This window comes from Colossoma macropomum, unplaced genomic scaffold, assembly GCF_904425465.1.
Source record: "Colossoma macropomum unplaced genomic scaffold, Colossoma_macropomum, whole genome shotgun sequence".
In the NCBI taxonomy this organism is placed as follows: domain Eukaryota; kingdom Metazoa; phylum Chordata; class Actinopteri; order Characiformes; family Serrasalmidae; genus Colossoma; species Colossoma macropomum.
In genome coordinates, this window is record NW_023494792.1 from 30,402,803 (window position 1) to 30,430,698 (window position 27,896).

Consider the following 27,896-nt stretch of genomic DNA (forward strand, 5'->3'; position numbering starts at 1 on the left):
TGTGGTCTCCTTAGTGCCCCCCTGAGCCCCACAGTTTGAAAACCCCCGTTTGAAAAGAGTTTGAGGTTCAGGTGAGACATTAAGTGACAAGACGCTTAGTTTGATAGGGTTTTGATTTCGGGTTGATTTAACACATATTTCAGAGTACAATGTACAACAAAATTTCTAAACATACAGCCACACATAGTCCTATGTTAAATTTAAAGGCAAATTCCATCCATTTTTCAAAAATACGCATAATAAATGATTTAGATTTAAATAAAGTCATTCAGAGTGGTGTGGTGTGAAACACTCTGTTCAAGAGAAACTTACAGTCATAATTGTTCACAATGGTGGTGATAGGAACCAGACGTCCACCTCTGAAAGCTCCCTCACTGAAAGTTATTCCATGAAATGGTTATGAATTCACTGCCTGATGTCTGAGACACTGTTCTATGATAGTTTTGAAATAAAGTTTTGACGTAAAACATACTTTATATAAGCCTTTCCTGATGGAGAGATACATGCATGACAACGTGAAGCAAAGCACAAAAATTCTGATTTCCCATGTAGGTTCACTGATGGCTTTGGTTTGTAAATGGCTGTATTTGTGTTGTAGACACTGTGACCCCTGGTTCCTATCACCACTACTGTAAGGAAATCTGACCTTTTCTACAATGAACTATTTCATATAAAACTGCTCAGAATAACTTTCTTTACATCACAAGCATTTAATTATGCAGAAATTTGTAAAAATCTGGAGAATTCCCCTCTAATTTGCTCAGATATTTCCCAAAAAAGGTCATGCTAGCTGTGATTTTTTTTTATTGATGGCCACATTTGCAATTTTGAATGCATTAGGTCTTTTACTACACGCTGAGACATTAGAAATATGAAACGAATCACAAGCCCATTTAATCAGCACAGAACAGACAAAGGGCCTTAAGCTATTAGCAGAGTGAAAGGTCTGTCTCACCATGAGCCTCCCACAGAGTGATAGATGCTCTACAGAGCACAGGAGAGTGGGGGAGAGAAAGACTGAGAGTACAATAAGGAAGAGGGAGGAGAAGACAGTGTGTGGGTGAGAGAGAGAGAGAGAGAGAAGGAAGGAAAAGAGAGAGGATATCAAGACAAGAGAGAGGGAAAGGATAGTGGAAAAGGTGTTTGTGTGTTGGTTAAATGGTCTGAGCCCTCAGGCCGTCAGCAGCTGGTGTCCTTCACTCTGCATTGCAGTAACACTTAATGCAGGCAGTGGCAGCACTTTGTCCTTGCTCGCGTCTGTAGGTTGTTGCACAGCGTCATGCGTTTAACCCTTTCATTCTGAGGCAGAAAAAAGTGGGTGTTTCTTTTTATGTTCTTTTACAAAGTACAGAGAGATTACAGCATGACTGTGCTGTCATAGTCTGTACATCGCATATGCATAGAGATTAGGATGGAAAACGCTGGAGTGTTTCTTTAATAGCATGATTTCTCTGTGCTGTTGTACATTTTGATTTGTAACAAATAGAAACTAACAAAGCTGAAGATTTTTGTTTGTTCAAGCAAACACATAAATATAAATATATACTTCACACTTCAGTGGTCTTTTATAGATACTCTGAAGAAGCAAATCAATAGTAGTCTTTCCATAGCGATATGATATGCATTCTGAAAGTGTGCATAATCACACCAATAAAAGCAGCATTGATATTCTTTTAAATAGAAAAGTTCTTTGTGCACAGTATTTCGGCGATATGCGATTGCCTCTGAGAAATGTGGCATGTCTCCTGAGGCTCGGCCTAAGGCTCAACGAACAAGATCAGTTTTATAACTCTGCTGCCCCCTGGTGGCAGAAACTGAACTGTAAACCTTTGATTAAGTATGTTGGTACAATACATGCTCCTCCAAAATCTTTTGAATCAAGAGTAATATGACACGTAACACTGATTTTGGTTTGTTTGTTTTTTTTCCAGAAAGAGGAGGCGGAGTCAAAGGCTCGAGAGGAGGCGGAGCGACAGAGGATTGAGAGGGAGAAGCATTTCCAGAAAGAAGAGCAGGAACGTCTAGAGAGAAAGAAGGTAAGACGAGTGAGAGAAAGGGAGAAAGACAGTGAGAAAGATGGTAAGGAGTGATAGGGTGATACGTAAAACTGTTTATCTGGGCAGTGAGTCTTTATTTGTTCAATCAAAAGCAAGTATTAGAATAAATACAAATAACCATAAAAGAGCCAAGATTCTATACCAATTTAAGGGGTCTTCCTAGGATGTTTACATTATGTGGAGTCTTAATTCAAGCCATAAATAAAAGACTAATTGTTTAATAATCAGTTGTTATATTTTTAATTTATTGTCATGCTCAGAAACTAGTATAGGAGCTCCCTGAAACATTACCACTCATTAAGAATATTAATGAAGGTTTGTGAATATGCATGATTATGCAAAGCCCCCTTGCCTCCTGTTTTCAAAACCCCGCCCCCTTCTCCATTACTACCCTGCACATTGTGCCTGTACCTGTGGTGAGTGGGGAATACAGCCCTCTGTGTTTGAACAGATTAAGGAGATGAGATGAAGACCAGTGTAAATGAAAATAAACTCCCACCATAATCATAATAATCGGAAAATAAACGTATGAGACTTTTAATTCATCACTCAATAAATAATAAACCAACAATTGCCAGTTGTTGAACAGTGCTAGCTAGTAGAGCGCAGTTGAGCTGATAATGCTAGTGCTAGCTTAGCATAAACTACATTTCATGGTCTGTGCCGGTCTAGTGCTGGTCTGGTTTTGGTTTAGCTGGTCATCCCAGCATGATCATGTTGGTTGACCAGCATACCAGCATCAAAACACAACATATGCTGGTTTTGCTGGTGAACAGACATGCCAGGCTATGCTGGTTTTTCTAACAGGGAAGGTTGTTCCTCCAGAATTTTGTTTTTTCTGGCATTGTAAAACAAACCACTTTTTGGCACTTTTGTTTTTGAGAGTGTCTGGTCAGACTGTTTGTTGACGTTATGGTATGTGTCTGTTTCTCCAAGCGCCTGGAGGAGATCATGAAGAGGACACGTAAGAGCGACGCTGGAGAGAAGGTGAGAACGCTTCACCCTATAATGCGGAATGATAATGGCTACACTGCAGAGAGCAAAGATCAGGGTTTTTGGTAGTGAATTCCTTGTTAATAGCTGATTATCGATGCTCTTACATAATTGTATGCAAAAGTTTGAACACCCCCAGTCAAATTACATGTGTTGTAGTGAACACATCCTCTACAGAGACTTACACATTTTCTGCAAAATTGAGAGCACAATTTCTGTTTATTTGCTGAGGTCAATTTATCAGAAAAAAATAAAGCATAAGATGTGTTGCAACTTGCATCACATGCATCATGTTATGTCTTATTTTTTCCGGATATGTTACATTCAGCAAATACAGAGTAATTGTGCATTAAAATGTGCAGAAGTGTGTTATCTGTAGAGAATGTGTTACTTACTTTCACTTAGAAAATCAGTAAAGCATGTAATTTGACTGAGGGGTGATCAAATATTTGCATACAACTGCTGTTTGGGTTTCTGTGTATAACAGAAAGCCAAAATTCAATCAGATAACTTTGGGGAAACAGATTCCTAGACTTTGCTTTCCAACTTGCACACAGAGCCATCACATAGCTATAACATCCCTCTGTTGTTTCTTCTTTTGTAGAAAGATGCCAAGTCTCCAGCTCAGGTCAACGGCAGGGAGAAAGACAAAAGTAAGTGTGCTGTCAGGAACTTTCTTGCTAGATACGTCAGGCTTGATCTTTGTACCCTGTTCTCTTCTACAATGATGCTGCACAGCTGAAAGTTTGAAAAGATGCAGCAGCAGGCTTCAAACACATCAGAGGAAAATCCATGAGAGACTTCACCCATACAGATGAGTGGTGCTGTGCAGTAGTGCAGTAGCAAGAAAGACCCACAGTGCTTGCAATAGCACAGGTCTGCCACTTGAGGTGCTATCATATCCCTTTTACCTCCAGCTATGCTTTTAAACAAAAGTGTGTGATGGTGTGTGTAATATAATAGAAATATGAGAATAATAGCATACAGGTATGAGATATGACTGTAATGTAATGGTGAGTTTACCAAATAGTGTCATTTTTTTTCTTGCAGGTCCTGCCACCTCACTGAATCCATCTGCGACCCTCAATAACCAATCACAGGGAGACGTGAAGATGAGGTAAAAACAGCAGACAGTGACACACCGCTGTTTGCTTTGATGATGACGTTGTTTCCTTTGTGAAGACCAGGTTATAGGCTACATTATATATCATCCACACCATCTATATCTGTATCAGTAGTAAAAAGAGACAAAACATTGTGAAATTTAGATGCTCAAAAGTTATTTATTGATGTGTAAGTAAAATTATGCCTCCACAGCGATTTAATAGAGGACAAATTAGAAAAAAAAATGTTTTTACATGTTAGAAACACTTACCTTCTACTTTCTAAACCCCTACCTTGTATGTCCACTCACACCTATCTTCTACTTCCTCTCATTGGCCACTTTATTAGAAACACCTACCTTATACTTCCACTCACTGGCCACTTTATTAGAAACACCTACCTTATACTTCCACTCACTGGCCACTTTATTAGCAACATCTACCCTGTACATTTTCACTCACTGGTCACTTTATAAGAAACACCTACCTTATACTTCCACTCACTGGCCACTTTATTAGAAACACCTACCTTATACTTCCACTCACTGGCCACTTTATTAGCAACATCTGCCCTGTACATTTTCACTCACGGCCCACTTTTTTTTTACTTCCACTCATTGTCCATTTCATGAGCCCCACCTATATTTTAGAACCACTATGTAGGTTTACGATTACAGACTGTAGCTCATCTGTTGCTATATATTTTATCACCCCTCCTCTACCCCATTCATCATTGGTCAGTTTCTCACTATAAGAGCACTGTTGTTGAGATATTATTTGGATATTTTTACAGCAGTGACACTGATATGGTTACGTTAGTGTATATGTGGAGCTGGTGTCATGCTCAGCAGTGTTGTTGGGGTTTTTACTGTCCAAAAATATCCAGCTAAGAGTGGGTTTGTCACAAATGAATGCATTCACTGCTGTAATATTTTTTCTGTCAGTCCTGTGGCCTGGGGGTCTGCTCCAGTGGTGAATGGAGTCCAGCCCACCAAACACCACAACGGCCTGTCCTCCAATGGGGAGGCTGCTGATTTTGAAGAGATCATCCAGCTGTCCAATCACAGCAGCAGTGGCAATAGTGGGCAGGGCCAGCCACAGACTGACCCGATCATGGCCTTTGAGGGAGGGGAGCCCTACCTGATGAAGGCAGGTCCTATGAAGCCCCAGCATGTGGCAGGTAAAAAAAATCACCAAATGCACACATTTTTCTATATCTCAAAACCAGTATACCCAGTTTCTTGGTATATTGGTTTTTGATACTCTAGTTTTATATATTCAGTTTGGGGACACCTTGCCTTCTTTTGAAGTTTGAATTTTCTTATGTTAACTGTTTAAAGAAGTAAGAGCATAAACAGCCATGAGTTACTTTTTTTAATTGCATATTCATATTCAACACTGCTTCATGTTCATTAAAGTGTCTTCCTTGGTATGAAGAGCACGTTTTGCCTAAATAATGATTTGACAGTTTTCTCTTTCTGTTAAAAGCACGTATTGAAACTCGTTTGGCCCAAAGGAAGTTGAAATATCCGAAAGGTCTGAGTGTTGACGAGTGCTGACATCACAGTAAGGGGCCAAAGTGGGCAGGCTTTGGCTTTATTCTCAAGTAGCACCGTCATTACTACTGTCACTAATATTTGCATGTGTGATATAAATAAACCAGCGTAGGCTATAAAATGTGCAGTTTCTGTAAAATGACTAAGAAAACATGCACATTTGTATTTGAAACATTCAGGTGTCCCCAAACCTAAGACAGGCTGAGAACATTTCAGTCCCTACAGCATGAATGACAGGAGCTCATTTTAGATGAGCCTTCATTTCTTCTTTCATAGTTAATAGATATGTTTCATTAAACTAAAGCATTTGCATAATGATCAAAAAAATATTTTGATTCAGGCTCATGAAAAAGCTGTAAATTTAGGATTGGCATACACCAAATGCATGTAGCAATTAAATACACCTGCAGTGAAACACAGATATCACTTTTCCATTCTTTTTAAAAATGGCCAAAAGGTCTACAGAAGGGATGAATGAAGAAAAGCATTTCCATAAGTTAGACTGTAACATCTGCACACAGGCAGCAGAAGCACGCATGTTAAATTAATATCTACAGTTTATATTGGTGTTAATATAAAGGATTTTACTCTGCAGCACTGTTGGATCATGGAAAAGGTGACTAATTGAGATGTTTGGGTTTCAGCAGTAGACTAAAGTAGAACGGGTAGGTTCGTGAACTAATTTTAAGTTGGCTTCACAAAGCCAGCTAATAGCTGTTCAAAAGCTAAAGAAGTTGCAGAACTTTGTTGGTTTGGTTTTATATAATAATTCCAGGTAATCGCTATGATGTTGCTGTCAGATTGCTATGGTAGTCCAGTATGTTGTTAGGGCATTGCTTGATGGGTATTAGGTGGTTGCTAAGTGTTGTTAGGTTGTTGCAGTGGTATCCCAGGTGGTTGCTAAGGTGTTGTTGGGCCATTGCTATGCTTTCTCAGGTGGTTGCTCAGGTTTTGCATTGCTATTCCTATAGTATCCCAAGTAGTTGCTATGATGTTGCTATGACATGACTGTGGTATTCCAGCTTGTTGTTAAAGCTTGGTGACTATTACATGATTGCTAAGATGTTGCTAGGTTGCTGCTATGGTATCCCAGGTGGTTGCTAGGCTGTTGCTATGTTGTCCCAGGTGATTGCTAAGGTGTTGCTAGGTTGTTGATGCGGTATCACAGGTGGTTGCTAAAGTGTTGCTAGGCCCATGCTGTGCTTTCTCGGGTGGTTAAGGTGTCGCTAGGCCGTTGCTATGCTGTCCCAGGTGGTTAATAAGATGTTGCATGGCTGTTGTTGTGTATCCTAGGTGGTTGCTATGATGTTGCTATAACATTACTGTGGTATTCCAGCCTATTGTTATTGCTTGGTGGGTATTATGTGGTTGCTAGGATGATGCTAAGTTGCTGCTACGGTATCCCAGGTGGTTGCTAGGCTGTTGCTGTAAAGATCATTGTGACAGTTTGTCATGATTACGATAACATATCGTCACATCTCTCATTTATTTGACAATCTAGCTGAAGCAGATGTGGGTCAGATTCTTCCAGTGTGTCTCGAGGGGGAAGCCTCTTGGCTCTGTCCCACCATTAGGCACCGTTAGGTCATCCCAGGGACGCCTGCCAGACTGGAGCTTCTGAATGTGGAAAAGTTGGCGGATGGTTCTGGAAAGAATATCCTGGTTCTGTTTCATCGTGTTACTCCTTCTGTCCATTTTCTGCCAGTAATTGCAGTGCCGGACCCCCCCTAGCTGGCCAGATAGCAAGCGAGTTATTAGTAACCCATGTGGGTACAATGTGAAGTCAGCTTAAAGCCAAGAAAAACCATTTGGTCTTACTCTGCACTTTCCGAGCCTGTTCAGCTCATCATGAATTAATTACCAATGGGAATCATATTTTAACAAAGTCTCTCTGTCCTTTCTGGTCTGCAGAAGTCCTGTGAGCGGTCAGCCACCCAGAAGGACGAGCCTTATGGAGCCACCAACATGTATAAATACAGCAAGTGCGGATCCACCAGCGAAAGTGTGCCAAACCGTCAGAGCGACGGCTGAAACTGTTTGGGTGAAGCTGAAGCCTCTCTGGTGTCTCTGTGGAAGCGTGCAGCTGAAGACACAGAGACGAGGACATTCATCCTATTTACATGCTACACAAGATAAAGTTTGCAAAAAAACAAAGCAAAACAAAACAAAAATAAGTGTTTCTGTCTTCTCACCGTGTGTCATGGTGCAACAGTGTTGAGTTTTATCGAATCGTCACCCAGCGATTTTGTGGTGCACCTTAAAAGACTGTTCAAGAAATTTTAGAGAGCAACTTGGAAATATACAATATTTGGCTATTGTTATGATATATAATTATTGATGTTGTTGTTCTTATGACATATCTCTGTTGTTCTTTTAATTTCAGAAAAGATGTGTGTGTGTTTTGTCTTGAATTCTTGAGTTATTTAACGTCGGACGCATTAGCAGAGGAGGTATGTAAATGTATATTTGCCTGACCTGTGGAATAAATCTTTATGAAAGGGAGCTTGAAGTTGTATTTTTGTGTACGTGTGAGCTTGTTTTTTAAGGCAGGGGTGTCAGACTGGATTCTTTTTGGGCTGCAGCTCTGCAGAGTTTACCATTCTACCCCATTAAACTTACCTGATTCAACTCATCAACATGTTAGCAAAGCCTAGATGAACTGAATTCAGGGTGTTAGAAGAGGTAGAATGCTTATCTGTGTAGATCTTTGTCCCAGATAGAGCTCAGTTAGACACTCCTGGTTTAGCAAAAAGTCAAGCCAGTGCTACACAGCCATTCATACAGCCCTGTTTTCCAAAAAAGTTGGGATGCTGTGTGAAATGTAAATTAAAATAGAATGCAATGATATGCAAATCATTCAAACCCTATATTTAATTGAAAATAGTAAAAACCCGACATATCAAATGTTGGAACTGAGAAATTTTATTGTTTTTGAAAAATATTTGCCCATTTTGAATTGAGTGTCAGCAAAACGTTCCAAAAAAGTTGGGATGGAGCAACATAAGGCTGGTAAAGTTGTGCAATGCTGAAAACAAACACCTGGTGGTTAATTGGCAACAGGTCAGTAACATGATTGGGTATAAAAAGAGCAGCTCAGAGAGTCTTTCAGAAGTAGAGATAGGAGGTGTTCTGCACAGGCAAGTAGTGCAACAAGTCAAAAATAATGTTTCTCAACATAAAATAGCAAATAATTTGGGGATTTCATCAACATTAGTTTAAACAAACTAAAGCTGCATGGAAGTTTCAATGTGTAAAACCAGCCTAATTGGATTAGAAGTTGCATATTAAATAACAATAAATATGAAAAATGAGGTGTTGCGTTCCAATGTGCAAAAACAGAACAAAGAAACCAAGATATCGAGATGTTAAATGTATAGAAGTTTGCATTTTTTGGTTTACATTTTTTCCCTATGTTAGTTAACTTGAGTTTTGATCATATTTTACAGTATTTACATGGTCAGTGCAATTGTGCCATAAGGGTGAAGTACATTCTTGAAAGTAAAGGTGCGAAAAAGGGTTCTTTTCATCATCTTTGGTTCCCTTCAGTGATTGGTTTTTTGGAGAAACATTTTTTTGCAAATGAGTGCTAAAGTTTAAGTTGGCATCTTTTGTTAAGAGTGTGTAATAGGGAGTACAGTTCCTTAAGTACTTTCCGCTGTCTGACAGTGTGACCTGATTTGGGGGGGATACCTGGTTGTGAATGCTTTAACGTGTGTATAATGTTGAAAGTTCACCGGTTACCCAGAGGACATGTGTTCATCATTTTGCTCTCTATAGCACAGAGTAGAGGGTAGCCTAAACCCTTGATACACAGATAAAGATACATGAGTATTGAAGTGTAAATGAGAATGTATACAGAATTTCCAATAGCAGATACCATTTTAGGCCAAGCTTGTGGGTCTCTGGAGAGCGAGTCTGAATTAAGTCTCGAGTTTCTGTGGTGTGATTTTGAATCGAGGCTCGAGTCAAGTCTCGAGACTCTGAGGTGCAAGTCTGAGTTGTGTCTCGAGACTCTGAGATGCGAGTCCGAGTCTCAAGTCTTTGTGGTGTAAGTCCGATTTAAGTTTTGAGTCTCCGAGGTGTGAGTCCAAGTTGAGTCTCAAGACTCTGAGGTGCGAGTCTGAGTCGGGTCTCGAGGCTCTGAGGTATGAGTCCAAGTCTCAAGTCTTTGTGGTGGCGATTTAAGTCTTGAGTCTCTGGGGTACAGGTCAGAGTCGTGCCTCAAGACTCTGAGGTGCGAGTCTCAAGTCTTTTGGTGTGAGTCCAAGTCAAGTCTTGAGTCTTTGTGGTATGAGTCCAAGTCAAGTCTCAAGACTCTGAGGTGCAAGCCAGAGTCGAGTCCCAAGTCCCTGGAGTACAAATCCCAGGTTTGAGTCTGTGGTGTGAGTCCAAGTCTTGAATATCTGTGACATGAATCCGAGTCGAGTCTTGAGTCTCTGAGGTAAGTGCGCAAAACCACAAACTGCAAGCGCGGCGTTTGGGACAGGCCCTTAATAATTTACAGAAACAGGTGTGGTTGATACTGAGAGGGAGCAGAGCCAGAGAGGAACCAGAACCGGGGGTGGGCCTATACAAAGTGAGTCTGTCTCTCTGGAAAGGAGACACCGTCATATTCTCTGGTACAGAGAGACCAACTGTAACTTAAGGCCACATTCCATAACATAGCCGAGCAAACTGACTACAGACAGAAGAAACAGAAGGAATTCAAGTCTGATTTAAAGTAATAATCATGTAAGATTAAGGATTTTGAACAGAAGTATGGGGAGGGGGGGATAGAGAAGTATAGGGTAGACATCCCATTCCTCTCTTCCAACATCAGCACAGCGTAAGGCAAGGCAAGCTATTTCATTTCTGCCCCAAACTGGACTGTAATTGGTGTGTGTGGGGGCAGCAGTGTTTGGATAGTGGGAAATTCCAGATTCAGCCAGAAGAGGGCAGGACATCCATTTCTAACACAAACATTTAAGGCCAAAGCCTCCCAGCTGAGTTTACTGCACAGAGATATGAACTAATTAGCGCCTCAGTTTATTTTAGAGGGTGATCCTCTGAAGGGGAACATATTATATAGGTGTTCTCTGTAGAGGATGTGTTCATTTATTTTCTCTTAGAAAATCAAGAAAACATGTAATTTGATCAGGAGCACCAAATGTATGTAAATTACTGAATGAACTCCAAATATGTCTCATTCATTCATTATTCTCAGTAGTTAAAATGTGGAGTTTCACTGACAGTAGCTACAATGTGAACCAGATGCCTCTGGTATTTGGCACATGTGCTCATCCTCACACTGACCTTTGATCTACAAAGGTTACAGGCCTTTCAAAAGGGACTCGGCACCCACTGTTGGCTGGCACTGACTGTGAACCTTTTTTAGAGCTCTTTATTTGTTGTGATGTTGTCTTGGTTGCGGTCATTAACAGACTAACAGCCTCTCGCTCGCCCAAACCGGACATCTGTGTATCTGAGCATGTTTGGTTTACATACATTTTTGGAACAAAATTAGAAAAACATTAGAAAAATAGCGCAGACCTACAGAAACAACAAATACAAAAGAGACATATTATAACATATTATTGTTATGATTATTGTTGTTATTAGTATTATTATGTATATAATACATATAATATATGTATGATAAATACTACATATAGAGATTTACATTATATATATAATACATGAAACATATTATTATGAATAGGTACATATATATACATATTCACACGACACCAGTACTGGTGTATTTGGCACCAGCATGTCTGTTTGAGGACACAGACAGGATTCAAATAGGCTTCTCGGGAGTTTAGCTTTGCATATATGACCACTTTGCATAGGCTAGTGTACGCCACTTTGCGTAAGCTGTTTGCTCTTTACAGCCTGTCAATAAGCATAGCTTCCAGCATCAGGAGCTCATTCAGTCACAGTGGAAATGGCTGCATGCCTTACTAGCTTTCTAGAGCCACATACATACATGCATATTGATGCTGTTCTGTCGAGGAGAAAAGCATCTTGGCAGTTAACACACGTACAAAAACAGCAGCTGAAAAAAATGGGGTGTGTTTCGAATGTGTCAGTCTGTTGTCAAAACCAACTCGCAAGTCCATCTCAGTTGTATGTAAATGAGCTCTAAAGAGAAGCTTTCGTACCCAAGTTTCTCCCACCTCGGCAGCAGCCTTTACTCTGAGGCCTGAATAATAACTGTCCTTCAGTTTAAACTGTTTGGTAATAAGTGTGTCGATGTAACACATTTTGTTCACGTGCAACTGACTGATACGTTTCAATCACCACTTTTTTCCAGTGTAGAGGCCTGAATGGCACATGTAAAAAAGTAATAAACAAAAATAATGATGAGGTTGTCTTGTGACTTTATATTACCTTGGTAATGCTCATATTAAGCCTTATCAGGCCAATAGCTGGTAATTAACTGGCTGCTCATTACAACGTTATTAAGCATTCAAATCTGCAGTAGAACTCATGCAGGTCGTTGGTGAGCTGGCAGTCAATGGATTTGTATTTTTCTTTATCTACACACAGCGGTTTCTGCTCACACACCTCATTTGGATGGTAACCTGTAGAGACTGGATATACCTGTATGTATTGCTCCTGGAAAGCCAGGCTGCTGTTCCGGGACGGGGGCACATTCCTTTAAATCACTCTCACTGCAGGCCGCAGCTGTGATCTGGGGGACGTACAGGGAGTTTCCACTCAGAACAATGCATCCATTCTACCTGCTAGGTTTCCGCAGTTTCCTCTGGGCGTTCAGGCTCCAAAACTCCAAAACTTGGAGAAAGCTCCCAAATATAATTCACATGGTTTACTCTGTATCCGCTTTCAGATTTGAAAGAACAAACACTGTATAACAATAATCTTTAAATGCACAGTAAAGTACTGGCAGAAGAAGTCCCACTTATTTACAGTTACTGTAAATAATGTTTACAGCACTCATACTGTAATGTTTGTTTACAGTAATAACATTGTACTGTATTTTTAAATGCAGAACAAAACTGTATTTTTACAAGACTAAATATTGACAGCAGTATATTATTGTAATATTATCTTTCCTGATTGTTATATATGCACAGATATTAGTAAATAAGGGTTAAACTTGCAGTTTTAAAATTGCATCAAGAATCAACTTTTTATTTCATTCTTTTTAAAATAGAGTGATTTACATGCTGAAAGGCTAACATGCTTCTCTAATAATCCTTACAGTTAGGCTTGTGCTGAATGTTTACTGAATGATTCAATTAAAAAACTGCAATATAGACAGTACAACATATCCAGATGTCTATAATTACCTTGTAATACTGCATCAGCCTACACAGTACAGTAGCTAAAAGCATACAAATTGCTAGAGTCACGTAATTGTTTGGTCTGTAGAATTGTAACTGATATTCTGTCTTTGCCATCAACTACACCGTCACACATCATTGCAGACGTATAAGTGAGTAACAGCTGCATATCTGTCTTTGATGAGGTTAATTAGAGTTAGCTTAACTTACATAAGCCCTGCTAATGTTCTGCTGTTAATTGCATTCATTGTCTCCCTAAACCATAAGACGTCTAGACATAAATACTTGATTAATTAATGTCAACACTCGAAAATGTTCAACAGCAAAACTGGTGAAATATGATGAATTCCTGACAGTCAATATGCTACAAACTTGTACAGGTTAAGTAAGATAAGGTCAGCATTTCTCACTACACACCTGCTCGGATATGTCCTCATCCTCCTTAAGTAGCTTTCTCGTTCTTGTCTTCTTGGTGCCTCCTTTTTTGCAGTTCTTGCCACTGCTGTCCATCTTCACATGATTCATGTATGAAAATTGTTACAAATTAATGCAAAAAAGTGACAAACTTTGTAGAACTTTGCCTGTTGTGCCAGCCAGTACCAGATTCACACCGTTGCACAGAATTTGATACAATAATCTCTCAAGGCTGAATGTTGTGTTGCAGGGATCAAGACAAGTGTTACCATGAATTCACTTTTGAAGCATCACTTTTGAATTGAAATGTGAAAATGAAAGATGTGTTAAATGTGCATTGTTATAGCCATTATTGAAGTGTGATTCTTGTGCAAAACATTTGGTGCCTTGGGCAAGCCTTTGGAATAGGAAAAAAATGACATTATAATCAAAGACAAACAGGAGTTTCCAAAACTAAGGCTCAAAAAATTATTAAAAGATGCAGAGTAAATGGGACATAAGACCTGGTAGACCACCAAGACTGTCCACATTGGATAAACAGCACTTAAAGCTTTCATCTTTAAGAGAGAGCAGAAAATCAAGCTGCTTCAGATCTGAAAACATCCACAGGTGTCCATCCTTCCATTGTGAGAAGACCACTCAGCGCTGTGGGTCTGAAAGGATGTGTAGCTGTCAAGAAGCCTCATTGAGAAAAGGAGACGGACACATCAAACAAAGAAGCTGCTGGTGTTCTCAGAACAATGGAATGACCACCCCAGAGTCCAGACCTTAACGTCACTGAATGTGTTTGGATTACTTGGATTGTGCACATCTCTGATAAGAGGAGAAAGCACAATACAAAATATGAAAAAACAATATTTTCTACATGTAAGGATGCTGGCCAGGAGGTTCAGTGGCAGCTGTGGGCTGTGGATTGAGTGGATGGCACATGGCTCATCGCACTCACCATCACAGGCTTGCCGAAATCCCTACTGCAACCAGGCAACTCTCTCTCATACACAGAGAGAGGCACAGCAAATGGCTGGAAGGGTACCATCGTCCAGCTCATGTCAGTCACCAGCAACAGTACCATGGTAGTAGGGATGCAGCCCCAGGCGAGGTCTGGGGACATTTGGTGCCGATAGGGGAAGGGCCCTGCGGTGTCTGTGCTAGCCATGCTTAGGGATTTGGCTTGAGCTGGTGAGGTCGCTGGGACAGTCAACCCTTGAAGGGGGGCTGTGTAGCGTCCCATAAGTGGCTGAGTGGAATTGTATGGGTAGATGTGACCCTCCTGCTACGCAACTGTGTGTGTATGTGCCTCTTTTGCTGGTGTTTCAATAAAAGAGCACTTCTGGCTGAAGAATCATGGCCTCTAGTGTGTCTTATTCTGTGTCGACAATATGTTTATTTTAAGAATCGCAGCTGTGGAGAAGCTTCAGGTAAAAACCCACCAGAAATAAGGATTACAGAAGGTCAAATGGTCCCCAAATAGGGTTTCGGTCCATTTCATTGGTCAACAGAGTACAAAGAAGTTACATTGGTTCATTGGTTGTACCTATTTGTTATCAATAAACGAGACAGTGTTAACATATATGCCTAATAAATGAGAAAAAGGGTCACCTATATATGGTCAAACAGTTCACCTCATTTCTGGTATCTTAAGGGTGAACTTCAAGGTCATAAACAATGGTCCACTGCTGCACTATGCCCCAGTTAATCTCAGGAAGAAACAACTGAGATACAATTTACATCTAAAGTGAAGGAGAGGATTTTTAGCACACTAACACAGTCCAAAACTTCAAGCTAACCTTCAGGGCCACACAGTTTGTGCATGCAAAGCATTGTGTGATTAACCGTAAGATCAACTATTAGAAAGTGAAATTACTATTTCTGCAAACAGAACTGCTATCCCTAGCCTCCCCCATTCTCTCAAAACAGGAAGTGTTTTGAATTTGTAGCTTCTCACTGCTTTCATTTTCATTTTCTTCCTCACACTGCATTGCACTGGAGGTAAGGCGATGGTTTCTCTGTATTAATCTTACTTAGCTCAGAAAAATCTGATAATTTTTTCTTAAAACAGGCAGATAAAGAACTTGTCAGCTTAAATCATCATTTTATTATGCAGGAGCCCAAATTAAAGATGATTTATTTGGACACTGTCCTAGCATGTAGCCTTATAGCACAAACAGGCCTGAGCTCTTATTACACTATGATACTGCATCATTGTTGAGCAGAGTTGAGCAGTAACTCTATCCATATACTCATTTCCATGTTGCCCAAGTAAAATGTTGATGGATTTATACCTTCCTGATCTTTTTAAAATGATACTTTTACTTTTACTTTTACTTCTACTAGTGCTGTCTGCACCCTAATTACACTGTGAGCATTTCATGCCAACCATTCCATCTTTTATCTCTACGTTAGTGTATTTTTGATGTAAGTTATCTTCTTCTTACTCAGTTACACAGTTCCATTTCAGTCAGTCTTAATTCTTCTGTGGCAGCCTGTGGTTCCATACAAGCAGATATCTACACAGAGCTGCTAGCATATGTCTACTGGACAGGAGTGGCATGGACTCAGACAGCAAGCATGAATCAGTCCGCTGGCTTGATAAGATCTCCACCCCACCGGCTGTATGCCACTGCTGGTGGACCACTCAGATTACTGTCCTGCATACAAAGCCGAACCAGTTTTTAATCTCTTCAATGCACATAGACTTTTATTTTGGAAAATAATTTAAAAAAAATACAAACAATTGAGAGAAAAATAAAGGGAAAGTAAGTAAACTGGACTGTGAGCCGAAAATGAGCGATGAAAAGTGGCATTTTGTCTAACACTGCTTGACCACAAGTGGGCAGCCCAGAAAACACTGAGCAAAAAGCTAGTGGTCCTCCAGCTTTGCTGTCAGGGGGTCAACAGTGGCCCACTATCCTCTTACTGTCTGGGGAGACTAGTTAATGCAATTTCCACTCTAATGATACTGTGAGCATTTCATACCAACCCATCTTAAAAGGGATGGTGCTGCAAGGGTTCTTTAGTAAAGAAAATGGTTCTACATAGAACTATGAACACTCAAAGAACCCTTCACAGGCTTAAAGGGTTCTTTGCATCATGAAAGTGTTCCTCAGACTGATGGAGAATGTGCTGTATATTTTTCTATATAGAACCTTTTTGAAAAGGGTTCCATATAGCATCCAAAAGTGTTCTTCTATTGTTATGGTGTCAAGCTTGTCAAAATCTACAGCACATTTTACATCAATCTGAAGAAATTTTTCATGAGGCAAAACCCTTTATTCATACAAAGTGTTCTTTAAATGTTCATGGTTCTACAAGAACCTTTTCTTCACTAAGGAACCCCTGAAGCATCTTTTTTAAGAGCATACTTTTACTCAGATCCATCTTAGTCAGTATTTGGTTCCTAATTCATTTTTAACTTCGTTCTGTTATGTTGGCTCAGCATTAATGTTGCTTTGCTGCAACTAACACTTCTCACTTTGGAGCTTAAGTTTTTTTTTTTCCACACTAAATGGGTCCAAAAGGGGAAGAACATAGCCAAAAAACCTCATGCTGATAGATGCTGGATGTACTAAGAAGCTCCGCTGTGATTCTAGAAGTTCCTCAGTACTTCAAAAGTGTTTTAGCTGCTAATCACATAATCTACTCATGTTTTTTTTTTGGCTACACACTTAGAAAAAGGTGGTTCTTCAATGGTTCTTTAGTAAAGAAATGGTTCTGTATAGTTATGGATCAGATTTTTTACATTTTCTTCCACTCTTTAAATTGAGAGAGTCCAACAAACCTGAAACTGAAAGGCAGATTAACATTTCAAAAACAGGTCTGAAATCACTGACAAAATCAGACAAAAGCAGCGTTCAGCTTAAATTCCCCACAAAAACATATTTTGTCAGCTAGTTCTAGGAACTGCACTTGCGCATTGCTCCACAACGAGGGAGGGCTTTTCCTGCTTGCAGTTTTACTGACGTTAAATTTGTTGTTTTTCTTTTATTTAGTGCTGCTAGGAAACAGCTCTGAACTGATTAGGCAAAACTCACACACACACACATCATCTAAACCACTTATCCTTCTGGGTCACGGTGGGGTGCTGGAGCCTATCCCAGCTATCATTGGGTGGAAGGAAGGATACACCCTGGACAGGCCGCCAGTCCATCGCAGGATTAGGCAAAACTCCACTGTGCAATTCTACAGTCTCAAATGTACTTTCATAATGTTGAATACTCTAATAAACTGGCGATGGAAACTATACTAACTATACTAACATCAGGCACTATATATTTCTGCTGTATCAAATCAGTTACTGAATCAAAACGCTCCCATACAGCCTCAAACCACATTATACATTTTGTAAATTGTTACACACCTAATAACTCCTAAATCAATCTTGTCACACAGTCTTGGGCCATTTGGCTTGGGCTAATTTGCATTTCCACCAAAGGAATACGCGCATTTGTACTCGACTGCAGCACAGCAGCCACAGCCCAAAAATTTTAGGGGGTGTTGCTAAGAATCAAAAAACATTCTAAACATTCAACACTTTTCTGATCCTTACCAAACCTGATACACCAGTACAGGGTTGGGCTTCGCTAAAGCATGAACATACCTTTACCAAAACTGCTCAGACCCATGCAAACTTTGTCCAATCCTATCCAAACTAATTTTGGCAATATAACATAACACATTTCCCAAAACAGCTCAACTTTATGAACTTTTAAGGTAATCTTCATCAAACTAACATGAATATCACACACATTTGTCTGTTTTACTCTATTCTGCAGTTATAAACAGAGAAAAAAGCTTGAAAAAAAATCAATCAGAGTCACCAGCCTTGGAACATTCAGTGCAGGTAAAACTCGCAAACTCCTGGTTCACTCTTCCTATCATTTCTACAGCACAAGTGCTTGGACCCCTTTTTTTGCTACTTTCAGCTACATTTCTTTATTCTTTTATTTAATTTGTTTATACTTTTATCAAGCCATTATTGTCATTCTAGCTGTATGTACATTATCTCCATTTTGCATTAACATTAGAATGCCTCAGGTTCTGCCCTGCAACATGTGTTTAATTCATCACATAAAGGCAGGACATTATTCATCCATTTTCTTCCCCTCTGTGGGTGAAATCAGTTACCCAGATGCTGCTGCGTACATAATAACTGACCCAGACCTAGCACAAGCACAGCCCCAATTTGGATGTTTTAAGTATTTATAGATAGACACTACAGGCAGAAGAAAGAGTTTCATAATGAATTTTAGATAAAGTGACAGCAAAAGTGAATACATTTTTTTTATTTGCTGATGTTTTATTTGTACAGCATGATGTGGTGACTGGTATAGGAAAAGTACAGCTGGTAGTCTTGATTTCAAGAGAAATGCTGGATACGAGTTCAGGTGTTTCAGCCACACTCGTTGCTAACAGGTGTATGAAATCAAGCGCATTGCCATGCAATCTCCATAGACAAACACTGGCAGCAGAATGAGCCATATCGACAAGCTCAGTGACTTTAACCGTGTCACTGTCACGGGACGCTACTTTTGCCACAAGTCAGTTTATGAAATTTCTACACTGCTAGATCTGCCCTGGTCAACCATAAGTGCTATTATTGTAAAGTGGAAGTCCCTAAGAGCAACAGCTCAGCCACAAAGCGGTAGACCGTGCAAACACACAGAAAAACCACCTATTCCGGGCCTCTGATTAGCTGTTTTGTTTTTTTTTTTTTTAACATGAAATTTCCCTTCCACACATCTACACACATGCACCATTTCAAATCAAAACTTTAATGGCTTTAATGGATGCATTTGACTTGACAGTTAGAACCAGGTGTATGACAGCAGAGCTCAAACAAAAGCTCAAAATGAAAAAAGTACCCTACAAGAGCAGACTTTAACTTTTATTTCAATAATTCCCAAAACAATGGAAATTCTTGTAGTTCACTGTCGATGTCATCAAAATCAGCTACCCCACTGGTTAGTTTCCATAGCCAGGATGCCATATTAACATTAGACTGACTGCTGTCTCCTTCAGCAGTGATGTGGATTGATAGTGACATTTATACAAATGGGACATTTCAGCCAAGAAGAACAGAAGAGAGGACTGTAAGCCATGTTTATTTATTATTTAATTGGAAAAGGTTTGCAGTTATCAGTGAAAATGGTTTACTTTCCTCTTGTGTTTTAGACGATCGAATGATTGCTTGTCATAGACCTTGTTTTCTTGGTCATGTTAATGGTTTTACCTGGTAAACTCTACTGCATAGCGGTGGAGAAACGCTGCAGCGTTTTAAGGTACGAGGTGACCAGACTAGTAACATAAGCTGAGGTGAAAAGACCATCTGGACCATCTGGCAGTCTGGTAGATGAATCTGGGTTTAGGGGATACCAGGAGAACGCTACTTACTGGAATGCATAGTGCCAACAGTAAAGTTTGGTGGAGGGGGGGTAATGGGCTGGGGCTGTTTTTCAGGCTTTGGGCCCCTTAGTTCCAGTAAAGGGTAATGTTAATGCTACAGCATACCGAGATATTTTAAGCAATTATACGCTTCCAACTTCGTGGTGGCAGTTTGGGGAAGACCCTTTCCTGTTCCGGCATGACTGAGCAAAGGTGAACAAAATTGAGCCACTTCAGGATTACCTAAAAGTTTCAGAAAAATGACTAAAAGGACTTACCAAAATGACTTTGATATACTGACCATAACAAAAGAAACACTATATTTGCATGTCCTGTATTGATCTCAAAATATCTCTTAAGACATTAACATTAGGTAGCAAACTATGGCAGCAGGCTCTTTAACCTGTAGCTAAAGACTATGCATTCGGCCTGGCTAACCCAGTGCATTTGGCCGGTCACTCACTGACTTAGTCAGCTAACTTATCAGGAATGTGCCATGTGTGAGGAATAATGGTAGAGAGATACGCAGCACTAGTGCATCTGTCTGTGATTTTTCTTGTGCTAATAATAACACAGGACAGGGGCACTGTAGGGCAGGCATTCAGGGTCCAACCAACATCAGGACAAAGAGAGTTCAGTACACTGGAGTAAGCAATTCAATTCAGTTCAACTCAACTCATGTTTAGAATACACAAAGGGCCAGATTTACGAAAAGAGGCACTAATTACCGACAGTCTACCGACACTTCGCGCTGCTAGAGGTGGTTAATTTAGCTTCAATGTAAATGAACACAGGCGCAATTTCGTAGTCAACATATTAGCAGCGCAGTGTTAGAAGTGAATGGTTTGGGACGTGACCAAAATGTTTTTTTTTGTCTTCTGATTCTGGTTCAAACTGTATCTCATTAGGGTAAAATAATAATAGATTTTCTTTAGATTCTCTCTTATTACGTCAAAAAAACTGATTAATATCTAAAAAATATGTCATCACTCTTTGAGAAAGTGTGTGATTATTTCAACACAAACGTCATTATTTTGAGAAAATAAGAGGTTATTTCAACACAATAAACAAAAACTGAGACCCTCACTGACTCATCATCTAACCTGCTTGTACTCCTGGGTCGTGGGGGGGAGCTGGAGCCTATCCCAGCGCTCACTGGGCAGAAGCCAGAAACACCCTGGACAGGTCGCCAGTGTATCACAGGACAGACGCTCAAACATACAAAATTGAGACCGTGATAATAATTATTCTGACTTTCTGTTTTGTTGGTTTGAGCTGAACCTGTGCTGAGTGCATTTAGAGTTTATGTGATAGTAAACTGTTTAATTCACTGAGCTCTTCCTGCTCAGTTGGCAACTGTATGATGTGTGCTCTTGGTGTCCTCTCAGCTCAGAGCAACAACCCATGATATTTCTGTAACAGAAGCCACAAAGCAAAGAAGGTAATGAGTAAGTAACAAGTAGGCAGTAAAGCAGTGATTGCAGAGCCAGAGAGTTTCCCAATAGTTTGGGAAAGAAAACAATCATTATTCAGACAAGACGTGCTCCTAAAGGGCAATTCCACAGATTTTTCTAAATTTCAGCATGCTTTCTGTGAGGGAGCTTTTAGAGGTGGACGTCTGGTTTCTATCACCACCACTGTGAACAATTCTGACTCAGTAAATTTCTCTAGAACAGAGCGTTTCACACCAAACCACTCTGAATGACTCTGTTTACATCTTAACTATTTAATTATACAGAAATGTTGAAAAATCGGTGGAGTTCCCCTTCAAGACATTTTGACGTGTGTAGAATATACCCACGGTATTACTGGAAATACCAGTTAAAAACATACACTCTTAGAACCGGTGTTTTTTCAAGGGTTCTTTAGCAAAAACAATAGTTCTATATAGAACCTTGAACACTCAAATAACTTTTTGCATAATTAAAGGGTTCTTTCCATCATGAAAAGGTTCTTCAGACTGATGGAAAATCTGCATGAATGTGCTACAGATGGTTCTATATAGAACCTTTTTGGAAATGGCTCTAAACAGCACCCAAAGGGTTCTTCTATTGTTACAAGCTTGACATCTTAACAATAGAAAAGCCCTTTTTGGTTCTACATAGAACCATCTACAGCACATTCTCCATTAACCTGAAGAACCCTTTCATGATGCAAAGAACGCTTTAATGAAGCAAATGGTTCTTTGAGTGTTCATGGTTCTATATAGAAACATTCTCTTTACTAAAGATCCCTTGGAGAACCATAAAAAAACCTTCAGTTTCTGTTTATTGTTACCAAATTATGATGGTATGACAGGCATTCACCATTTTTTTTTTTTGCAAACATTGCAGAACGTTAGTAAATCTGCCCCATGCACTGTAGCAGATTAGAACACAAAACCTTTTGACTTAAAAATCATTTTGACTTAAAAACAATGTGACTATATAACAAATTACAAAACTACAACTATTACATTCAACTTCCAATAGCAATGCAATGCAAACACCAGAGTAACGGACTTTTTGGAATTCATGCTGATCAGGAGGAGCTGAAAACTCCACCCAAACCACTACGCTGGTAACAAATTACCACAGATTCTCCCCTCAGAAAACCTCTGAATCGACAAATTCATTTTACAATAATTCATTAAATCGTTCTACAGAAATATATATTTCTTACAAGTAGCTTAATGACACTATTATTTTATCTAATTCCTGTATATCTTACTGCTTGTTGAAACGTTATAGCCCAAGCAGACCACTACGATCTCTTACAGCTCAAGTGTTGGAAGATCATGTTCTTATAAAGCCTCTAAACTCTGGCAGAGCATTCCACATCATATTTGGAATCTAAGATTGACAGACTTTTTAAAACGCAGATGAAAACAGATTTGTTTAGGCTCACATATGCCTGGAGTATTGCAGTTGCCTGTAGTCTGTAATTGTGCTGTTATTGTCAAATTTGTAAAAAGTGATGCGTTAAAAAACAACACACTGACTTGTGTTACCCGTTTTAACACTTTTTGTGTCATGTTGTTTTCTGATATAACCCACAACGTGTTATCCATAACAAGGCACAGAAATATTTCAACACGTTTTGTGTTAAAGGTTACACAAAATGTGTCGTCTTCAACTGAACACACTGAGGTGTCCAGTTAGAGACAGAACGTGTTGTTTGTTAACACGTTTTAGGAGTGCATCTGTCGTTGCTGCACCTTCTATCCCCATTTTTGCAATTTTTACTTTTTTGCATAATTTGAAAGCTCCAGTTATCCTTCACATTGTCTTAAAATTTCACGATGAATGGGCCAACAGAAATGATCCAAAATTACATGGAAAAAAAAATTTTTTACATTAACTTTCATTGCAAGTTAAGACTGTTTTTCCTTCTCCTGCAAAGTTACCAATTTGGATATGCAAGGTTTATTCCCACGTTATATTACTGTGTAAAGCACTTTGATATTTTGTAACTAAAATGAAAAGAGTTATATAAATAAGGATTTGTATTATTATAACTATTAGTATTTTATTATTATTATTATTATTGACAGTAATTAGCAATTCAGCCACTGCCTAATGTTTTCTCTTATAACATGGCAATTGATGGCACAGTTTAGCTGCACAGGACCGAGATTAGGTTATAAAATGCTGTAATATTCCTTTAAACATTCAACACAAGGCTACAACACAGCAGCTCTTAGTACTACTCAAAGGAATAAGGACAAGGAGCCTTCTATGCAAAGCTGTCAGGAGATAAGAGCATGATTAAGGATGATGAGAAAAGGGAAAACATCATCTCAGTGTAAGACATTTGTTATGTGGGTATTGATCACAGCTGTTTGGAAATTGTGTCACCGTTGATTAAGAGCCGTCCTTCACCCGGTTCAGAGCACGGGGTGAATTTGCCCAAGTTTTAATCATCAACTTTATCAGAGTCTCGTGTCTGTTTGTTTTTCAGCTGGCCTTTGATATCGTTTGAGAGTTTAACCACAAAAATGTCCATCTAGAAATAGCAAGATTATCTACATCTCGGATGAAAACTAACCTTTGCTATCTTTAAGCAGGTGTTGATCATATTCGGTGTGGCACTCGCAGTGTAGGCCAACAAATCACACCCAGCTCGGTCACACTGGTGTCTATTTCAGTTAGTACTTTGGCAGGTCTTCAACTGTTTTATATCTGATGATTTATATAGCTCATAACCAGAGGCGTGTAGAGTAGCGTAAACCCATCCTCCAGTTAAGGTATTGTTACTTCTGGTAAATGATGACTCAAGCAGAAATGCTAAACTAGCAGATCAAAAAACAACTGAGTAACTTATTGACCTATAGTGGTGCATCCAGCTTCTATCAGTCTATTGTAGGTCTCTATTCTTTTGGGGTTCGTTTTTTTCATCTAAAATAAAGTGCAAATGCTAAAGCTCAAAAGAGAGAAGCGAGAACAATCGCAAAGTAGTGCTGGCGCTGAACCAACACAACAGTAACCCAAAAAACTGAACTCATAAATGGAATGAGGAACTAAATGTTAATGTTCAAATGTAAATTATTCAAAGAATAGATTCCTCTTCTCACTTATATACTTGAGTGGAAGTAAAACTGTCACTTGAGCAGGAAACTACAAACCATTCAAAATAGTAACTAGAACTGAGCAATGGAACCATGACCACACCACGTCAGCTCTTGAAGTGGTAGTTTTGATATCATCCATTTAATATTCTTTTTAAGGTTTAAGATTCGCTGTACGGGGCTTTGGGATGTGATGTCATGACTCATGACTGCTGTGGCAGGATTACTGAGTCTAGGCTGGTTCTGAATAGTTAAGCCTTGTTTCCTACCTGCTTTCCTTGATTTTGCTCGATATGTAGCCCATTGACTCACTAAATACATCGGCAAAGCTGACCAGCATGTGGATCTATGTGGCTACAAGATCAGGCAAAACTAGAAGGGAAAACGTTTGTGTACTTTAAGTTGGCTTAACAAAGGCTTTGCTATGAAATCCCAAATGGTTGCTAAGGTGTTGCTATGTTATTCCAGGTGATTGCTAAGATATTGCTAGGCCATTGCTGTGGAACCCTAGGTAGTTGCTAAAGTGTTGCTAGGCCGTTACTGTTTTATCCCAGGTGGTTGCTAAGCTGTTGCTATGTTATCCCACATGGTTGGTAAGATATTGCTAGGCCGTTGCTATGGAAAAGGAATCCTAGGTAGTTGCTAAAGTGTTGCTAGGTCATTACTATTTTATCCCAGGTGATTGCTAAGGTGTTGCTATGTTACCCCATGTAGTTGGTAAGACATTGCTAGGCCTTTGCTATGGAATCCTTGTGGTTGCTAAGGAGTTGTTAGGCCATTACTATTTTATCCTAGATGGTTGCTAAGATGTTACTATGTTATCCCAGGTGATTGCAAAGATATTGCTAGGCCATTACTATAAAATCCCTGGTGGATGCTAAGGTGTTGCTATGCCATTACTGTTTTGTCCCAGGTGGTTGCTAAGGCATTGAAATGTTATCCCAGCTGGTTGCTAAGATATTCCTAAGCCGCTGTTATGGAATTCTATGTGGTTGCTAAGGTGTTGCTAGGTCATTATTATTGTACCCCAGGTGGATGCTAAGATATTGCAAGGCCTTTGCTGTGGTATCCCAAGTGGTTGCTAAGGTGTTGCTAGGCCATTGCTCTGGTATCCCAGGTTGAAAGTGAATTTCATTCAACTTCATTGACACAACTCTAGTTAAAAAGCACATAGGAAGCATTGCAGTGGTTTCTAAAAGGTGAAATTAGTTGATATAGAGAAAACAATTTTAAGAATCCAAGCATTAGTGGGAATGTTGTCATTACTACAAAGGTAACAGACATATTTGTATTTTCTAGTTAGATTCTACAAGAAATAAGCTTTTCAGGTATGTGTGACCTAACATGGTTGTGCAAAATGGATGGAGCATAGCCTCATTAAAGTTACTCACTTTTGGAAAGTACAGTTAGATCAGAATGAACACACATTGACTAAACATGCTAAAATAAAAATATTTCTGAAGATTTTTTTATGATTACAGTCACAGATGCAATTTATCCAAAAATCTGAAAGATTACTGATGGAACCAGAATTGCCGTTTACTCATGTCTTGTTCTAAATTCAACCTCATTCTCACTATCTTTAAATAGCAGTTTTAAGAGCTTTTAACATGTTTCTTCCTGGTGTCTGGAGCCCTGTCAATGAATTTGAAGGTTACACCATACCTCTCACCACTTCCTTCAGCAGAAACCATGTAGCTGCTTCACAGCACTTTATAAATAACTTCTTGCAGAGTTACCTAAAAAGAAACTGAAGGAAGAAATTGATTAGTGTAGGTGTTGAGACTGTCTTTTGCAGTGCTTTGCTACAGTAAAATAGATCAGAAACAGTTAACTTGTCAGGATGGAGCCACTTAATGTTGGTGCAACCAGCCCCTGGTCCATATAACCAGTGTTACTTTATCAGATGGATTATTAGATTTGGGGTTTTGGAGTCCAGGGCTGGAGATAAACTCTCAGCGCTGGGCGATGTATCGCTTACATCAGCATATTTGTCACAACAGCATAAATGGTTTCAAATCCTCATACAAAATGCAATGTAAGATGAAAACAATCATTTCATTTATTTAAGAAAAAAACATTTATTGATTATTAACAGGTATTACATCCATGATGACATTCTATTCCATTAAATAGCAGCATCCCAGTTGCCACGTCATAACTAATACACTGTGTGGTGTCATTTTAAGAGTAGACAACAAAACAAAAGTTCAGTCAAAACAAGACAATGCAGGTTTGTAGGACATTCTTGTTGAGTCGTTCTTAGAGTAGCAGAACTCAAGAGGCACTGGTTTGAAAACCCCTTACATGGCCATTGGCCTGCCGACAGGCCCAAAGTTTTATTACACACTTCTATAACCTAAGAATAGCTCAACCCTGTTGCATTGAAGTCCCTGTAGTTACTGAATAATAAGCCTTAGTATGCATAAGTCTGAGAATTTAAGGGGTTAACATTATCAATGCATTACAAGTAAAGAGATATCATACTAAAGCTAATATTTACACTTAAGTAAAAGTATAAGTGTAAGCTATTTTAAGTCTTAAATGTGGAAATGTTGAGCTAAAAATGCAGCACTGTGCACCTGAGAAAATTATATTTTAAAAAGTGATGTATCTGGTTAGTAAGCATTTATTTGCTCCGAAAAAACACTACGTATAATAAATGCAAACAATATTAATACAATAGGTGGTGATTTTATATACATCAGTGTGTTCAGTATGTCTTCTCATGGCGGGCCAGTAATGACTGTAGTTATCATCCAGCACCAGGTTTGAATAATCTATACATCATCAAGGTAAATCAAGCATGCTGGTGATGAATTTAACCCTTTAATAGGCCATTGGTCTGCCGGCAGGCCCAAATTTTATTGCACACTTCCTTAACCTAAGAATAGCTCAGCCGGTTTACATTGAAATCCCTGTAGTTACCGAATAATAAGCCTTAGTATGTAATAAGCCTGGGATTCTAAGGGGTTCTAATTTGTGTGATGGCATCGATGGAAAACCAAACTTTTTTCATCAAACCAGCTCACCAGATATATCTACTTTTTTGAATGTAAGAAATTCTCATTACTTTTCACTCTATTTATGTTTTATTTTCATTTATTCTAACAACATGTGGTATTTTTACAAGCACAAACACACTTATTGCCAAGATAAACAGTTTGAAACAGTGTGCTTAGGTGCCTAGACTTTGGACAGTGCTTGAGTGAAAGTCAACAAGTACAGATATAAAAACTCGAGTGTATAGAAGTAAAAAAGCAAATGTTTTGAGAAAAAATGTGTGATAACTGCTCCTTGCATAAAGATGAAGAATGTCATAGTTAAGCAGATTAATTTTACACTGAAAAATAATTAGATTGCATGCTTTAATGTAAACAATACATTAAAATACACAGGAATTCAAATGACTGGCAAAAAGACATTTGTAATGAATACTTTGAATGTCTAAATGAAAATATAAGGAGTAAAAAGTGTGTTTTTTTCCAAGAAATTAAACTCAGTAAAAGTATAAGTATTACATTAAAATAATACTTGAATAAAGTGCAAATCTTCCA

General features: G+C 39.1%; 2 protein-coding genes across 7 annotated transcripts in view; both read left to right on the forward strand.

The window, feature by feature from the left end:
- Positions 1 to 8,215, forward strand: part of map7d1b (MAP7 domain containing 1b) — a 79,701-nt gene extending 71,486 nt beyond the window's left edge. For all 6 annotated transcript variants that reach the window (XM_036576833.1, XM_036576836.1, XM_036576835.1 and 3 more), the window contains 6 exons: positions 1,932 to 2,036; positions 2,994 to 3,044; positions 3,655 to 3,703; positions 4,101 to 4,167; positions 5,098 to 5,333; positions 7,621 to 8,215. In XM_036576833.1, coding sequence (XP_036432726.1) covers positions 1,932 to 2,036; positions 2,994 to 3,044; positions 3,655 to 3,703; positions 4,101 to 4,167; positions 5,098 to 5,333; positions 7,621 to 7,631 — 519 coding nt within the window. In that variant the 3' untranslated portion in view covers positions 7,632 to 8,215. The remainder of the gene's footprint in view (positions 1 to 1,931; positions 2,037 to 2,993; positions 3,045 to 3,654; positions 3,704 to 4,100; positions 4,168 to 5,097; positions 5,334 to 7,620) is intronic.
- Positions 8,216 to 15,373: 7,158 nt separating this feature from the next.
- thrap3b (thyroid hormone receptor associated protein 3b) overlaps positions 15,374 to 27,896 on the forward strand; it is a 39,009-nt gene continuing 26,486 nt past the window's right edge. Inside the window, exon 1 of the mRNA XM_036576842.1 lies at positions 15,374 to 15,401. The gene's annotated coding sequence lies outside the window, so the exon portion shown is untranslated. The remainder of the gene's footprint in view (positions 15,402 to 27,896) is intronic.